Source organism: Malaclemys terrapin, chromosome 12 (genome assembly GCF_027887155.1).
Source record: "Malaclemys terrapin pileata isolate rMalTer1 chromosome 12, rMalTer1.hap1, whole genome shotgun sequence".
In the NCBI taxonomy this organism is placed as follows: Eukaryota; Metazoa; Chordata; order Testudines; family Emydidae; genus Malaclemys; species Malaclemys terrapin.
The window spans coordinates 32,184,194-32,202,439 of record NC_071516.1 but is presented as its reverse complement, the minus strand read 5'-3'; the positions used below and the strand labels follow the sequence as shown (position 1 = coordinate 32,202,439).

The 18,246-nt window shown below is 50.3% G+C and overlaps 1 protein-coding gene across 1 annotated transcript in view; it reads left to right on the top strand.

Moving 5' to 3' along the window:
- The window catches only part of LOC128846615 (rho GTPase-activating protein 39-like), a 131,828-nt gene that overhangs the window by 40,565 nt on the left and 73,017 nt on the right, over nt 1-18,246 (top strand). Inside the window, 1 exon segment of the mRNA XM_054045844.1 lies at nt 15,786-16,184. Coding sequence (XP_053901819.1) covers nt 15,786-16,184 — 399 coding nt within the window.

Here is an 18,246-nt window from a genome sequence, read left to right as displayed (position 1 = left end):
AATTTCTCGGTGAGGTATTGTTAAACTTGCTGTATATTTTCTATGCTAAATCTTTTTTTGGCTGGACAGGAAAGAGCCAGGATGTGGGCTTCGGAGATTCATTTCAATGGAGGTACAGTATTTCCAAAAGCCCAGCTTTGGAACGGTTCCCAGGCTTTTTGAAAGTAGTGAACCTGCAGACGTACCCTGGGGGCAGCTGGCGCTTGTTGCTCTGCACGGCATAGCATGCAATTAAACTGAGGCTGGATGGGAGCAGAGTTGGGCTGGGTTCATCTTTGTTTTCCTTACTATTTAGACACCCAGAACCCGAAGAACCGGCCTCTGTGAAAGCTGGTCCGTGTGGCAAAGGGGCTGAGGTTGAGTGCTTGCTGGCGCTACCTGCCCCTTTGGTAGTCAGTCCCAGATTGGGGCAGTGCGCCTGGGAAGATGAGGGAGGGAGGCTACTTTGCTGACTGTCGGTCTGAAATGCCCAGACCCTGAAAGGCCAAAAGGCTCATCTCAAGGTTCACTGAGCTGAGCAGGCGCCGTGGCCTGGGACAGAGGAGGCTCTAGTGGAGGCACATGGGAGATTGGTGCTTTTACTCTCGCTGTAAAGTCAGTGAGGAATAAGCCTTTGGGCATGTGCTGCCTTGTCTCCACTAGGCCTGCTTGAGGGTGGGCTCCAGGAATCAGCGGCCGTGAGGTGGGAGCTGTCCTTAATGCCCTGTGCCCTGTCACTCAGGGCAGCCCCAGGAGAACCTGTCTTGCTGCTCCAGGCCCTGGGCAGGGGGTGGGTCGTCCTGCCCCCTAAGACTTTTGGGCTGCCCAGGCCACATCCAGAACAGCCTTTCCCGATGGGCTGTTGTCCATGGCCTTTGGCTTTTCATAAAACATGAGGCAAGTGGCTGCAGCCTGTGTGAGGGTCAGAATGTTCCCATCCTGTTGTAAGGGCCTGGGACAGGCATCTAAGGGTGGGGTTAAGGCATCTGGGTGGAGCCCCACAGCTGAGCCCTGTTACCACTCTGGGGGCACAGAGGTGGCAGCAATAGACCAAGAATCAGAGGGGTAGCTGTATTAGTCTGTATCCACAAAAACAACGAGGAGTCCGGTGGCATCTTAAAGACTAACAGATTTATTTAGGCATAAGCTTTCGTGAGTAAAAACCCACTTCTTCAGATGCATGGAGTGAATCTGAAGAAGTGGGTTTTTACCCACGAAAGCTTATGCCCAAATACATCCGTTAGTCTTTAAGGTGCCACTGGACTCCTCATTAGCAATAGACCCTCTCTCTCCTTGGGAGGAGCAGCAGCAGCCCCCCTCCTCAGAACAGCAGGGCCACCCTTTCCCTTAGAGTCAGCTGCAGGGGCTCCCTATCACTCTAGAGCAACTACAAGGGTGGTAGCAGGGGCCCCTTTTCCCACCCCATAGAGGCAGGGGGTGTTTCACTACTTACCTCAACAGCCAGGCTTTATCTGTTTGGGTGAGTGGGCCAGGCCCCCTGCACTGTTCTCTTTCTGCACATACTGGGGTGGTGGTGGCACAGGGGCTTGACATTAACACTCTATCAAGAAGCATGGGACTGTTCCTCTCTCTTGGAGTTGTTGTCTCAGGCTCTCGGCACACTCAGGCAGATGTCACAGGGATGGTAGTCATGCTCGGGTCACATTTTCAAGTTTCTTTTTACAATCATGAGGGCTAGAAAATTACTTTTTCTTTTAACTGAAAGCTCAGCTTCAGCTGTAATCACGTGACTCCAGGAGCTGGGGCACAGGTCTGTAGTGCTATACCTCTAGTTCTGGCTGGGCTGCTTTGGTTATGCTATCCACTCATCTTTCACCCTTGTGGTGCACTCATGGCCTGGAGCTAGCACTGCATTTGAGGGGATTTCCCTCAGCCCCCTCGCTGAGTTTCTCCCAAGAAGTCATGGCTGTTTTGAGGTTCCTGTTTCCTTTCCTTGTGAGGCCTCTGCAGCAGAGATGCAGCTTGTGTTTCACAGGAAGCTGTTGTTAGTTTTGGCGTCTAGCCATAGTGAGCCCCTACAATGCACCCTCCATTCTGGCCAGCCTTCCTCAGGGGGTTGGCTGTCCTCTCTGCAAAGGGGCCAAAGCTCTGCTCCCAGCAGCTGCTGCTGCAGCCGTGAGACCCAGTGCAAAATCAGACTCTAGTTGGGTAGTTGGAAGCATGCTGGCAAGATCTGCAGTAGGTGCAAAGCTCCCTAATTGATATGGGGGCCAGATGTAAAATCCGTGATGTCAGGGAAACTAGGAGTGAGAATTATTTCTGCACCTATGAGGGAAACAGCCAGATTATCTTCTCTGGAGCCCTGTCTTTCCAGAATGGAGCCTTGGGAGCCTGTGCCCTTCCCAGCGGGGACGGCTCCAGGGTTAGTGCTGGAATGAGTTGAGGCTCGTGGGTTCTTTTTTTTAATGGAGATATCCCATCTCCTAGAACTGGAAGGGACCTTGAAAGGTCATCGAGTCCAGCCCCCTGCCTTCACTAGCAGGACCAAGTACTGATTTTGCCCCAGATCCCCAAGTGGCCCCCTCAAGGATTGAACTCACAACCCTGGGTTTAGCAGGCCAATTGCTTCTTCTAAAATGTCACAGGCAACTGTTCCAAAGGTGAGTGGCTGGGGTTCAGAACCCACAGTTCATATTGACTTCAGTGAGTGCTGTGGGCGCTGCCTACTTCCGCGCATGGGCAGAGCCTTCTTCCTCCTGTCCCAGACCCACTGGAGTCTTCTGTTCCATGCCTCCTGTGTAACTGTTACCCAGCCGCAGGGCATGCTCCATCGCCCCGGGAGCTGGCGTTTGGAGGGAGGCTTCCCTGCCATACTCATGGCTGGCTGTTTGCAAGCTTCCAGCGGAGCTGTGTGTTGATGTGAAAGGGTCAGACCTGGACGGTGGCAGTGAGCCATTTGTTCTGTATTTTCACAGACCAGTCCACGTCTCACGCTGAACAGATGCTGCTTTGTTTGCACAGTGCCTATTTTCAGAGGCAGTAGAACCTTTTGGGTGCCGGCTGGAGTTATATTTACCTTGGTTCCTCTGTCATTTTTGCTGCTGGGATGCCTGTGTGTGTATTAGCTGTGGAGATATACACCCATGCTTTTATTTTTAGATTTAAATGACAGCTTTCCTGGGCTTGGCGGAGAGGAGCCAGACAGTGAAAGTCTTGCCACAGGAGGAGTTGACTTTCGCTGTCCTCACTTCAGAAGTGAGCCAAGCCAGCCACCAGGGCTGTGTGGTCACTAGGGGAGAGCTTAGACAGAGCTTTCCAGCCCCACATGTCAGCTCCAGGAGGCAGGTGAGCACTCCTATAGGGATGAGCCCTGCTACCGTGAAAGGGTTGGGCTAGTGGGTTTGTGCAGCCTAGAGAAGTCCAGGAGTCTGGGTTTTGTTGCTCAGCAGGCATGTGGAGGTCTCTCCAGCAGGATTTCTGTTGCTAGCTGGAGTCCTGTGCAGTTTGCACAGGTCACTCTCAGGAGTGGGTGGCTGTTCTGGCCTGACGGCAGGTTGGCCTGCTGGAAGCAGATGCTTTGCTATGTATGTAGGTTGGGGGAAGGGCACAACACACTTGAAAGGAGAGACAGGGTGGGGCTGTAGGGATGATACTGTTAAACCTCCAGGTGGAGACTGCCTCAGCTCTTCTGCCAGTTGACAGCGTGGAGCTCTGGGGAGGGGAAGGGAGACTTCTCCTTCCTCTCCAGTTCCTGTAGGGCAGGGGTGAAGGATGGAGTCCAGCCTGCTGAGTGCCCTGCCCATCACCTGTGGGAAGACACCTGCTTCACGCTCCCTAGTTTACCTTCTCTGGCTGAGGTCAGGGGGGTTCCTTAAGCCCCACAGGGTGTTGTCACGGAGTCACAGGCTTGGCGCTCTGGCACGGCTCTGAATGAAGTCAGGCAGGACTCTAGTGCAGTGTCTCTCCACTCGGGGTGCGCACTCACCTGGTCAAGAAACCTCCTTGGCTTCAGTGCCTCCTGGGTCTGACCTCGGAGCCTTCAGCCCCCTGTTCATCCATGGGCTCCCCGCAGCCAGTCCCACTGGATGGGACACCTGGGGAAGCCTCACACGCCCCAAAGGGCCCTGCCTCTAACTCCGCAATCAGCAATGACTCTCAGCCAGCGTGTAACACAGAAAGTTTATTAGTTATCGGGAAGACAACTTAGAACGGAGCTTGTTAGCACAGCCAGCAGGAACATTCAGCAAACTCCATCCTCAGGGGATCCAGAGCCCTGGACTCTCCCCAGTTCAGCCCAACTCCTCTGACTCATCCTCCACTTTTCAGTATTGTAGTGTGCGCGCTAGAACTGGAGATGCTGGAGCAGCAATGGCTTCACCAGCACTCTGCAGAGAATCAGTGCACCTCTCTACTCCTCCTGTTCTGCCCTCCCTTGGTTAGAGAGCCAGGGCTCATGTTACCCTCAGCCCTAGTCTACACCAGGAGCTTTTGTTCAGTTGGTTTCCACCAGGACTGCTAAGCCCCTTTCAGAGTCACTGTTTTCCAGGATACAGCCCCCCCACCCTCACCCCCACCCCGCCTGCGAGCATGGCCTGCATTCCTCCTGCCTAGATGTGTGAGCTTGCATTTGGCTGCACTAAAACACGTCTGCATGAGCCCAGTTCCCCAGCTGATCCACTTTGCACAGTCCTCGGGTATGTCTTCACTACCCGCCGTATTGGCGGGTAGCAATCGATTTATCCGGGATTGATATATCACGTCTCATTAAGACGCGATATATCGATCCCCGAACGCGCTCACCGTCGACTCCGGAACTCCACCAGAGCGAGCGGCGGTAGCGCAGTCGACGGGGGAGCTGCGGCCATCGATCCCGTGCCATCTGGACCCCAGGTAATTCAATCCAAGATACTTCGACTTCAGCTACGCTATTTGCGTAGCTGAAGTTTCGTTTCTTGGATCGATTCCACCCCCAGTGTAGACCAGCACCAAGTCACGGTTTATCAGCCCATCAGCCGCTCAGCGATGATTTTTGGTTTCTTTCAGATCATTGATAGCTATGGAATAGTGTTTGGCTGTGAATGATCCCTGTGGGACCCCAGTAGTTGACAGGTATCCCCCCATCCCACTCCCTCCCCAAATAAATATGGTTGGGGGGGGGAGAAGAAGAGTGGAAATGAGGAATATCTGAATTCCCTCCAGTCTGTAAGAGTCTGGTGGGGAGGAACTGCCTTCAGAATAATGAAATGAAAGCCCTTGGGTAGAGTTGAAATGGGTAAGATAATGTTGATTGCAATTTATTGTCGCACGGCTGAGCAGCGCTCTGGGGAGCCTGTGTACAGCAGAGGAGAACTGAGAGCTCTGCATATTAGAGCAAGAAAGATGTTTTAGACCAGTGGTTCTCAAACTTTTGTACTGACGCCTTTCACACAGCAAGCCTCTGAGTGCGACCCCCCCCCCACTTATAAATTAAAAAAAAAGTTTTTATATATTTAACACCATTATAAATGTTGGATGCAAAGCGGGGTTTGGGGGGGAGGCTGACAGCTCGCGACCCCCCATGTAATAACATCACGACCCTCTGAGGGGTCCTGATCCCCAGTTTGAGAACCCCTGTTTTACACCCACAGTCCCTCTGCTAGGAGCTTCCCGCTAGTGTGCTGCCCGCTCTAGTTTGAAATGTCCCTGGAGGTGGAGCTCCTGCTACTGACCTGGAGGGCTGTTACCCAGTGCAGTGGATTTTGCTGTGTTGGGAAATGTTTCCTGGTGTTTGTGCTCCTCTCCAAACCAAGCTGCCGTGCGAGGCAGACGCAATATTACCTGAACTGAGGAAGAGCTCTGTGTAAGCTTGAAAGCTCGGCTCTCTCACCACCAGAAGCTGGTTCAATAAAGAATATTGCCTCCCCCACTTTGTCTCGCTAATAAGTAGGGCTGTCAAGCAATAAAAAAAATTAATCGCAATTCATCGCTCGATCAAAAAAATTAATCACACGATTAAAAAAATTAATCATGATTAATCACACGATTAATCACACTGTTAAACAATAATAGAATACCATTTATTTAAATATTTGTAGATGTTTTCTACATTTTCAAATATATTTATTTCAATTACACCACAGAATACAAAGTGTACAGTGCTCACTTTGTATTTATTTTTGATTACAAGTATTTGCACTGTAAAAAAACAAAAAAAAAAAAGTATTTTTCAATTCACCTAATACAAGTACTGTAATGCAAACTCTTTATCATGAAAGTTGAACCTACAAATGTAGAATTATGTACAAAAAATAACTGCATTCAAAAATAAAACAATGTAAAATTTTAGAGCCTGCAAGTCCACTTGGTCCTACTTCATGTTCAGCCAATCGCCCAGAAAAACAAGTTTGTTTACATTTGCAGGAGATAATGCTGCCTGCTTCTTGTTTACAATGTCACCTGAAAGTGAGAACAGGCGTTCTCATGGCACTTTTGTAGTCGGCATTGCAAGGTATTCACGTGCCAGATATGCTAAACATTTCTATGTCCCTTCATGCTTCAGCCACCATTCCAGAGGACGTGTGTCCATGCTGATGACAGGTTCTGCTTAATAACGGTACAAAGCAGTGTGGACCAACGCATGTTCATTTTCATGATCTGAGTCAGATGCCACCAGCAGAAGGTTGATTTTCTTTTTTGGTGGTTCGGGTTCTGTAGTTTCCGCATTGGAGTATTGCTCCTTTTAAGACTTCTAAAAGCATGCTCCACACCTTGTCCGTCTCAGGTTTTGGAAGGCACTTCAGATTCTTAAACCTTGGGTTGAATGCTGTAGCTATCTTTAGAAATCTCACATTGGTACCTTCTTTGCATTTTGTGAAATCTGCAGTGAAAGTGTTCTTAAAACGAACAACATATGCTGGGTCATCATCCAAGACTGCTATAACAGAACGCAAGTAAAACAGAGCAAGGGACATAAAATTCTTCCCCAAGGAGTTCAGTCACAAATTTAATTAACACTTTTTTTTTTTAATGAGCGTCATCAGCATGGAAGCATGTCTTCTGGAATGGTGGCCGAAGCATGAAGGGGCATACGAATGTTTAGCATATCTGGTTCATAAATACTTTGCAATGCTGACTACAAAAGTGCCATGCAAATACCTGTTCTCACTTTCTGGTGACATTGTAAATAAGCAGAGGGCAGCATTATCTCCTGTAAATGTAAACAAACTTGTTTGGCTTAGTGATTGGCTGAATAAGAAATAGGACTGAGTGGACTTGTAGGCTCTAAAGTTTTACATTGTTTTGTTTTTGAGTTCAGTTAGGTAACAAAAAAAATCTACAGTTCTAAGTTGCACTTTCAGGACAAAGATTGCACTACAGTACTTGTACGAGGTGAACTGAAAAATATTTTTAATCATTTTTACAGTGCAAATGTTTATAATCAAAAATAATATACACTTCGATTTCAGTTACAACACAGAATACAATACATATGAAAATGTAGAAAAAATCCAAAACATTTAATACATTTCAATTGGTATTCTTTTGTTTAACAGTGTGATTAAAACTGTGATTAATATTTTTGAGTTAATCGCGTGATTACTTAGGGAAATCTTTACGCACAAAGCTTCATGGTATCTATGCACTGGTTTAAAGACCATGTGACCTGGGCTAGGAAAGTATTTTTCCACCATGCTTGTCCTGCCCAAAATTCATGTTGCCCAGTAAAAATCTTTGGTTGTCCAAAGTTTTGTGTAGTGTATGTAACATTTACAAGAAAAACAGTTGTGTCCCTAATAGCAGTGCTTGGATTTCTTGGATTTCTCTCATTTGTTGTTTTAAATTTGATTGTCTTCCGCATGTTCCTTTCTCTCAGTTCTGCGTCTTCCCTCCTCCATTTAGTTATAACTCCTGTTTTCGCTGCTTCTCTGCTGGCCTTGTGCTGAGCTGTTCATCTTGGGGGAGGGAGGGAGAGGAAGAGGGATAAAGGCCTAACTAAGGGGCCCACGTATCTTTTTATTGTTTAGAAGGGCTGTGGTTCTGTTTGCCCATAAGGGCTTAGCAGCTGTCTGTGCACTATCTTGTTTCCTGTGTGCAGCATATGTGATTCAGTCTGTTAGGGCAATGCTAGTACTTAGCACTGACTCAGCAAATAGGAATTCTCACAGTGGCTCGGAGAGGTACTTCTGTGTAGCCACACTCTGTTGCTTAGGCACTGAGAAGCTAAGCCCAAGGCCGTGTCAGAAATCAGCAGCAACAGAGCTGGGATGAAGATGTGGGAGTGTCACGTTTCCAGTCCCATGCCTGGCCCGTGCTAGGGTTCTAGATGAAGCATTGCATGATGGCATTTGTGATCTCCATGGCTTGTGTTTCTATAGTAAAGTCGAGCATTGCTGCAGTTGGTTCCATTTAATAAAAATGTGATGACCTCAGGCTAATGGTGCACTGCCCATGGGGCCTGTAGGTGGGCAAAGTCTGGGTTTTCCTCCTACCATAGAACACTGCTTCCTGGGCCAAATGAAGTGTGCAGTGGACTCCCCTGTTTCAAGGGTAGGTAAATGCTCCACTCTCCCACCTCCGCTTTCCCATGAGTCAAATGGATAATATGCAGTGCCCTGGGGGTTTGAAAGTGACAGGGCTTAGCAGGCTGGTGTTTTCTCTTTCCCTCGCAGTGACTGTGCAGATCTTGTGCAAGGCTTGTCATTGTGCAGGACTTGTCATCGGGAGCTGGTCCAAAGGGCTGCAGAATAACAGGTGTGCTGAAGACTTTCACTTTGAAATATTGATTGGGCCAGTGGAAGGTTATGAAAGCTAGAGGTGGGCTCTGCAGTTCCTGGCCTTGGCCGAGCGGGCTCCCCGGGAGCTGGAGTCTGGGGGAGAGTCAAACTTAGTCGGATTGTCTTTGAAGGAGAAGAGTTTGCAGATGCAAGTTAAATCTGGCATGGAGCTTGGCAGGAGGACAGCGAGCTGCAGCCTCCCCATTTCTCTGCCCAGTTTATAAAATAGCGTTTAAAGTAAATAAAATGTCAGCCTTGAAGGGCTGTTAAAGAGGGAGAGAGGGATGGAGCCAGCCTGTGAGGACAGCTCCTCTGCCTGTGTGAAGTATTCCCGCTCCCATCTCCTGCATTCTCTGTGCTGGGAAAGGGTTGGGGGAGCTCTGGAGCTGAGCTAGCTGGATGACCTGGGCGTGAAGGAGGCTGGCAAGTCAGTTTGCAGCAAGCCTCCCTATAGTAAATGGTGAAAGCTGTTGCCATCAGAGCATTGTAGCTCTGCTGTGTGGGTTCCCATGGAGCAGATCAATGGGTAAAATGTCTGCCCAGCTCAGTGCACCTGCCACAGACAGCAGGATGGTGCAAAAGCCTGTGTTTCACTCCTTCCTGAGGAAGTGTTGACACTAGCCTTTTCCCGTAAAACTTCTCACCATTGCACTAGCTTCTGTGTAGCTCCTAATTGTACAACAGATAAGGCCCCCACTGTGTGCCCACTGGCATCTCAGAGCATGTCTAGTGGGCACGGTGCTTAAAATGCTGGTAGCCATAGTGCTTTATCTATGCTAGTGCTCCCCGCAGCGCTGCCACCAGTGCAATGGAGGAACATTTCGGGGACAAGCGTAAATGCCTTTGCTGTTGGTCTTTTCCGGAAGTTCCATAGCAAGCAGCCCAGAGCTGCGCTTTATTTTCAAAGCGGTACAACCCTTGGAATGCATTTGTGTATTTACAGAATGCAAAGGAAATCTATGTAATAATAGAGGCTACATGCTGGGGCTGTATTTCTGTGGTTCAAAGGGTGGCTTTATTTGCCAGCCAAATGAATCATTTCAAGCTTTGGTTACTGACTACATGACAAACCTGTTACCAAGTCTAGAGACCTGGTCAGGTAGGGCTTCTGGAGTGTTACTGTATTTCAGCCAAGATGACTGAAGATGCACATACACCCTGTAGAGTTTGCTCCTGAGAAGGCCAGGCAAAAAGCCCTGGGAAAGGTTTGCGCTGGGTTTTACTTGAAATGGCCCTGACCTAGGGCCGATTTTATAGGGACAATCCCGATATTTTGGGCTTTGTCTTATATGGGTGCCTATTGCCCCCCACCCCCTGTTCCGATTTTTCAGTTGCTGTCTGGTCACCCTAGCCTGAACTAAAACCATGGATCCATACTTTTTCACCCTTGGGGAAATGCAGAAGTAAATCCAGACTTTGTGACTAGACTCTGTACCCTACAATAGGCAGAAGTAAAACCCTGGAACAGAACTTTGTCTGAGTTGGGATCTGGATCTGAACTTTATGATGCAGGCTGTTCTCTAACCTTCATGCTGATTCCTTCTTGTCCCCTCACATTCACATTACGGCCAGGGGCACTTTGCTTTGACCTGATAAGGCTGGTTTGTGATTATTTTATGTTCAGCCGGACACTCCAAGCTGGGATGTTATCTGTCTAAGATCCTGGGTTTAGCACAGCTTTGCAGAGTTCCTGATCTGATGTTCAAACTTGGATTGTGTCAGCCCAGTGCTGGCTTCTCTCTAGGAATGTGCTGCCTCCCTCTCTCTCTTTTTCCTTTTGTTGTTTTGACTCTTTCTTTACACATAAGAGTAATTGAAGTGGAGTGTGGTACAGAGTGATCTGAATGCCCCTTTGTTTCATTGCAGCCTGGCAATTTACAGCTTCCAGATATTTACCAGAACAAAGAGGTCATAAGCCCAAATCTCAGGTTAATTTGCCTTTGCACACAAAGGTAAAAGTAAACACTAACTCAGCAGCAACACAAACACAGCCAGAGATTGGTGCCATTAGAAGGGGTTGTGAAGTTGCTTTCAATACTTACTTCCTGCCTTCCCTCTGTCCTGAGAAATAGCTACACTTCCAGAGCCCTTTGTTTCAGAACTTCAGAGTAGCAGCGTGTTAGTCTGTATCCGCAAAAAGAACAGGAGTACTTGTGGCACCTTAGAGACTAACAAATTTATTAGAGCATAAGCTTTCGTGGGCTAAAACCCACTTCATCGGATGCATGCAGTGGAAAATACAGTAGGAAGATAATATATACACAGAGAACATGAAAAAATGGGTGTTACCATTCACACTGTAACGAGAGTGATCAGTTGAGGTGAGCTATTACCAGCAGGAGAGAAAAAAAAAACTTTTTGTAGTGGTAATCAAAATGGCCCATTTCTAGCAGTTGACAAGAAGGTGTGAGGAACCCCATGTTTATTCCCCCCCCCCCCCCACCGCACACACACGGTTCCTCACACCTTCTTGTCAACTGCTGGAAATGTGCCATTTTGATTACCACTACAAAAAGTTTTTTTTCCCCTCTCTTGCTGGTAATAGCTCACCTCAACTGATCACTCTCGTTATAGTGTGAATGGTAACACCCATTGTTTCATGCTCAAATAAATTTGTTAGTCTCTACGGTGCCACAAGTACTCCTCCTCTTGTTTCAGAGCTGAATTCTTGCAAACTGCTGCTGGCAGAAGGGATCTTGAGTACAATGCTGCTGAATTAATAGTTTGATCATGCAACAGGGGACTTTGCCATTTTTCTGGTGTATGTAAACACTGTGAAACTCCCTCTCCCTTCCCTTGCTGAGCCATGATGCGAGTCACTTATTCTGCACTGCTGGCCTAACTCTCCTCTTCTAAACCCTCCACTGGCCCAAGTGACCACATCCCCCCGCCCTCTCCCACAAAATATATCTCCATTCTTGTCCCGTGTCTCTCAATGCAGTTCTTCCCCCTCAACCTGTCTCGACAGCTCCTCTTGAATCTCTCTTGGTCAGCTTTAAGCTTGGCCTGGCTGAAATGGAACCGCTGACTGCTTTACTCCCCCGTCTCTTTATCACTGCTGACAACACTACCCTGTCACTCATGCCTGTAACTTGGCTCCTCCATCTCTCTCGCCCTCATGTCTGGGCTGTGTTCACACTTTGCTGCTGCTTCCATAACATCTTTGAGATCTAGCCTTTTCTTTCTGTCCACATAGCTATATCTTGCTAGGCCCTCCCCGTTCCCCGTTTAAGTCCTGCAGCGGCCTCCTGGCTGGCATTCCTGATGCCCACACCACCCCCCAGTCTGTTCAGATTGCTGCTGTTGAGATCACATGCAGGCTGAAAGGACAGAGATCCTCTCCGCGGGTGTGGAGAAAGGACAGAGTGCTCTAGTGAAACACACCCCAGCAGTGTCCCCTCCTCTCGGTATTAAGGTACACATCTGAATTAGTCAGTAACTAGGATTAAAATAACCTGAGACTCCCTTCTGCAGCCTGCACCTTGCGAGAGATCCAGGCTCGGCGTGAGTTCCGACAGCTGGCTGAGAGCCAATTGCAGGTTTTGCTGAGGGCCATTTGAGAGCAAACGCCAGCTTACCGGGAGTATTTAGCTTTGTCAGTGGAGAGGCGCTCAGGTGGTGACTTGCCCTGGCAATGTGTATGGTGGTCACGTGGGCTGAGCATTATGCTTCTCCCTGCGGGGGTGGAGGGAGGGGCATGTGCACGCTAAGTTTGGGGTGAATACTGGGGCTAGTGGGTCAGCCTCGGATGCCCGTCTGGAGTATCCTTAATTCTACTTCGGTGTTTATAAATGATGCGAACACCCCCGCCTCTGGATGGAGAAGTGGCCTTGCAGGTGAGTGGAAGGCTACTCGCTTCCTGCTGGACCCCTGGCTCCCCATTTCCGAACTGATCTGTATCGGAGGCCAGCAGAGTGGGGAGTGGGGGTGGGTGGGCTGTGGTGCCCCGAGGGCTTTGATGTCACACAGCTTTGTGTCTCTCCTGGGACCTGGGACAGTGACGTGAATGAAAACAAGCTGCCTGGGCTCTCTTGGTAGGTGGACGTGATACTGGGTGATTGGGGACATGCTAGAGTTTGGTGGGGATGGGCCAGCTGCCCTCAAAGTGGTTGGCAATTTGGGCCCCTTCTTTTTGTTTCCATGATAATTTCTGACTCTTTCTAAGTGGCTTTGGCCTTGGTGATTGTGACCATTTCTCTCTGGCATGGGCCTTGCTTCAGTTCCATAGGGCCTAGCCATGATCCAGGCTGGAGGTTGCAATATGCTCTCCATGGGGCTACATGTGAAGACCAGTCAGAAGCTCCAACAGCTGATCGGGAATGGCCATAAAGAGCCTGGTACACGAGTGGGTTCTTGGTCCCTTCCAGGTGCCATTCAAGGAGCTGCTGTCAGTATTTAAAGCCCAGTGTGGTTTGGATCCTGGCTGTCCAAGAGGCTGCATCCCCCTCATGTTCTGCCTCAGCAGCGAAGCTGGCTGTTGCCCTCTAGATATAAACTGTTGGGATCTGAGATCAGAATATTCTGTGTGGCGGGCCCTCTGCTAGGATGTGCTGTTCCTGTGGGTCGGACTGGCCCTAGTTAATTACCCTTCTCTCTTCTCTGGCCCAAAGGCATGAGGAAGGGATTTTATATACAAAGTCCACTCTTGTCAGCTCTGGCTTGGCTTTTGGCAGTGTTTTAACACAGGTTACAGTGCCCAGGACCACCTGCAATGGGGGCATTTTACAATTTAGAACACACATGAAAGAGTTAATCTGCAACTTGGTGGTGAGCTGTGTGGGGGCTGATTTAGTTTGCGCTCTGTGAATGTGCCCTTGTCAGTATGTAATTGTGCCGCACCATGACCGCGGTACAGGCACCAGGGGATTTTTGTGCTTGGTCTTCATCTCCAAACCAAGAGGCTCTCACTCCCAGGCCCACCTGTGCTATCCTTACCTGGATTAACAGAAGTGAGAATTGCCTTGAATGCTGGGGGGAGGTGTTAATTGGAAAGGGAGGTAAAACAACTGCCAGTGCCCAAGCGTGGGACCTGTGAAGGAGTTGGTGGGTTTTCTGAATCGTTTGGCCCAGTTACCCCCAGTGGCTAATTAATATCACCTGACTGACCAGCCTAATGCCTTACAGTGACTTTAATATCAAAGAGCTGGGCTCTTAAAACTCCTCCCAGGAAGAGCCATCAAGTGAGGCTAAGCCCCTGCAGATGAATGCAGATGTTAGGGAACAATCTGCAGATGTAGTCTAGCGTTGCTATAGCATTCCTGGCCTCTGCCCATTACCCAGGCCTAATACTGGGCCTAGTGCTGGGTGTACTATGTCTTTCCCAATATGCTCGTTTGTTGGGCGTTTGGCCGGGCTATTTACTATTGTACTGGCCCAGGGCCCAGGCAGAGAGCTCATCGCGGATGGGTTGTTAGTTCCGCTCTCTGTGATCAGCTGAGCTTTTGAGTTGTCCTGCTTGCCCTGTGCATTCTAGTGGCGCACGGTATCTCACTTCTGTAGGGCTTGTGTCTTCTCCTCCCTGCAGGGAAACTCCTCCAGCTCCTTGGCTTCCCTAGCAGGCCAAACCTTCAGAGAGACCCTTGTAAGTGAGACCCCTGCGGGACGGCCTTGGGCACCTGCTGCTGTGCTGTACTCTGAGCACACCGTCAGCCATGCTTGTTACCAGCACACCACCACTGGTTCTGTTTCTGTACCTTCTCCAGGAAAGTCTTTCCAGCTCCTTCCCATGAAAGAAGTGACCTGAAGTCACCTTTCTCCAGAGTTTTCTTATGGGCTGGCCTGCCCAGATCCAGCCTGCTCCTTCCTGACTCACCTGTGCAGGGGAGAGTTCTTGCAGCCCTTTGTTCAGATGAAAGTGAACCAAGTGCCGTGTCTGAGCAGTTTGTGCTTTTAATTCAGTACAGTTTCTGAGAGGCCTCCGAGACGGGCAGACTGCAGACCCCTTGGTCAAACTGCATGGGGATGAAGGCCAAGACTTTCAGAAACAGGACCCTAAAGTTAGGCACTTAAATGAATGGCCAAGTGCAGAACACCCAATTCCCCCATTAACTTCAATGGTAAAAATCCCACTTCAGTTAAATCAAAATAAGGCACTTTGAATCTGAAATAGCAGCATTCTATTTACCCAAATCTGCACTGAACAACATAGCTTGTAATTCACACCTTTAGGCAGGTGCCAGTCTTGTGTGCAAGGCCGGTCCTGAGGCCCGATTTCCTGCAGCTGTGCAATGTGTGGTGGCTGCAGGTTCCCTGACAAAGCAGCAACACTTGGGTCACACCTGGAGCCTTTGTTTATGCATGTGAGAGCCATGGCTTGGTATTTCCTGGCACTCAGACGTGAATGCCCCCAGCCTCTGGGTCCTCTGCCCTGCCATTGCCATTCTGGCTTGTTGCAACCCCTCTGCGTGATCCTCACCGACTCAGCAGAAAGGCAGCCTGAGCTATTAGACCCTTTGTTGAAAGGGCATGTGCCCTTCTCTGCTGTTTTCTGATAGCGCCTGGAAGACCAGGCTGAAAACAAAGAGGTTTTTCTTCTTGTGCTGTTACACTAGAAATCAGACCCTCTTGAGGACAGAGGGCTTCATAGTGACTGGAGAACTAGTGTGTATGAAACAAATGGCTAATCAAGGGAATGCGGAGCTAAGTGGGAAAGGGGGTTTTGGTCACACTGTTTAAAACCTGGGGTCATGTTGAACCTGTGTCAGTGACTAACTGCTGTCTTGGAAAGAGGTATCTTTGTTAAGGATTGAATAGCTGCCTCCCTTTGCCTGTGGCTCTGGAGCGACTGTAACAACCTGACACCTCCCATGCTCCTCCAGCTGAACACACAGCCTGGACTTTATTGTCCTGTGGGTCCAAACAATAAGCAGGATGTGAAACGCTGTGTAGGCCTCCTTCCACCAAAAAGGTGTCAGCCCAATATAGCTCCCCCTTCACAGAGGTCACTGTAACAGTGATCCAGAGCCTGGTTGCCTGTTTCTACCCCGAGTCCTGGCCCAGGGACTGACAGGCAGCTGGTTGCGTGCCTGCAGGGTATTCGGGTTGCCTTGTGCCCCCCGCCCAGACTGACTGTGCCTTTCTTTGCTGTTGCAGCTCGGATTGGGTGGAGATCATCGAGCCCCGCTCTCGGGAGCGAATGTATGTCAACTTGGCCACCGGTGAGTGTGGCTGGGAGCCACCTCCCAACCTGAGAGTTCGCCAGTCGGACCAGAAGCAGTGGTGGGAGCTCTTTGACCAGAACAACAATCGCTTCTATTACTACAACGCCATCACCCAGCAAACCGTATGGCACCGGCCACAGGGCTGTGACATTGTGCCACTGGCACAGCTCCAGGCCATGAAACGCAGGTCCCAGTCTGACTGCAGGGGGCCTCAGCACACAGACAGCACAAGCAGTGATGGGAGAAACACCCCAGTTCAAACGGCCCTGCTGCAGGAGGTGGAGAAGAGCAAGGGGCAGAGCAGTGCAGAGAAGAGGCCAGACCCTGGAAGGTAGGGAAGGCTTTGTACTGCCTACAACTTTCTCCTGCGTAACTGCTGTGCAGCTCTCTGCCCTGCAGGCACCGGCTGCTGGGTGTGGACTCGGGGACTGAGGACGCAGCCTGGGAAGCTGGGCTGGCTGGCTGGACACCATGCCCTGTGCTAGGGGTTGGGTTCCCCACTGGGGAGAGCCGGCTAGATGACAGGCTGCGTTCAGTGTGCTGCGATCGGGGTGAAATGCCGGGATTAGATCTAAGGGTGAACTCGGGATGAATCATTCACTCCCCCTTGCTGGACAGCTGGGGCTGCATAGTGGAGAGGCTGCCAGGAAAGGCCGAGCTACCGAGCCACAGACACAGGCTACCAGCTCCTTAGGTAGAGGGTAACAGGCGAGAGACTAAACCTTTGGGGGCAGAGCCTCTTGGACTGCACCGGGGTCTTGGGCTGGCGGGTTCCTTTCCTGTCACCCTGCCCCAGCCCTTTCTCTCTGCCAGCCTAGCGGAGCTGCCGTGAGGGGTGTGACTGCCATGGAGCTGGGGCAGAGCTCACGGTCACTTGCACACATCAGCCAAGGAACAATAACTGGATGCTATTGTGTTTGGCTAAGAGGCTTTGTTTTTACTCCGAGGAACTGGTCTGACAACAAGCGAGTGTGTTTCTTGTTGGGATTTTGCCAGCTGTTGTCCCTGCTTTCCCACTCCCCCAGCCCTGCTGTCGACCCGGGCACGTCTCCCCCACCTTGTGCAAGGGGTGCTCCACGCACGCTGAAGCCCTGGGAGGGAGGTCAGGAGACTCCCCAGGAGGCCTTCACCTGGGCTCGCATTGCTGTTGTGCACAGTGCTCAGGTAGTGTGGAGATATGGGCAGTGTAAATTCCCAAGGGGATTCACAGCTTGTAAAGCTGCAGCCCAGAGGGACAAGTGACTTGATCAAAGTCCCCCAGGAAGTCTGGGGCGGAGCTGGGAACCGAACCCAGGTCTCCTGGCTCCCAGCCCAGTGTCGTTACCATTTACAATAGCTGAACACAGTCGCCCTTGTTGTGAGCCAGTCTTCCTTCATGGCTGGCTCTTTGGGGCAGGCGATGTCCTCCTGCCTGTGTGACTGGCATCTAGCATGTTGGGGTAGTGCTGTGCGGCAGGAGTTGCAGGGAAGAAGGAAAGATGGGTCCAAGGTGCCTCAGACTCTTTTCCCTGCAAAATCATGGCGCAAATCCCCCTGGCAAGCGAGTTTTCTCTGAGCCAGTGCATGTCTGGTGGAGTCTGGCAGTGCAGCTGCCAGGGGTCCTAGTGAACAGCCTGCTGTATGCTAGACTCGTTTGTAGTGTTGCCTAAAACCATATTTCTTGGGGCAAAACTCCTAATGTGCCCTGACTAGATTGTGGGTTGAAATCAATGGGCCCTAAAGCTGGAGACTCTGAGATCGCACTTCTGCACATCTCTGCCTCCACAACACTGTGGTGTGTGCTGTGCTCTGCCTGGCGAGCTCTCCCGTCACCTTCCTCCCCCACTCACAGCAGGCTCTGGGGCTAGAGGACTGGGCATGGCCCCTAGCTTGCCTTCCATTTTCAGAGGGCCAGTTGGAGGCAAGGAGCAAGCTAGACCTCTCTACTTTTCCCATTTGCTGCTGCTGTGGAGTGTCTGGCTCCTGTGGGACTGCACTTTCTCCATCTGTTTCATTACATCGGCGCAGCTTAGGAAATGGCTCTCGTGCTACCATGGCTCCCCTGAATCCTCTGGGACAAGAGTGGGAAAGACCTGAAACTCTGATTGGGGGGAGCCAGGGCTGGGTTCAGGGATTTTCCACTGCTTCCCTCTGCATGTCCCCCTGATGGAGAGAGTTTCTGGAGTGCTCTGACACTGCCCTCCTGAGCGACTGCTGGCCTTTGAGCCACTCAGACTGGAAGTTACCAGCAGCATGCACAAAGCGTGTGCCCGAGTCTCCCAGTCCAGGCTGCACCCCCAATTCCAGCTCCCCTGGCATGCAGGGAGCAGCATGGGCGCCTGGCCACCCCTCGCCTCCTGACTGCAGCAGTGTTGAGTCTCATGGTGGCTGGGCACGAGCACGTGTATCAGAAT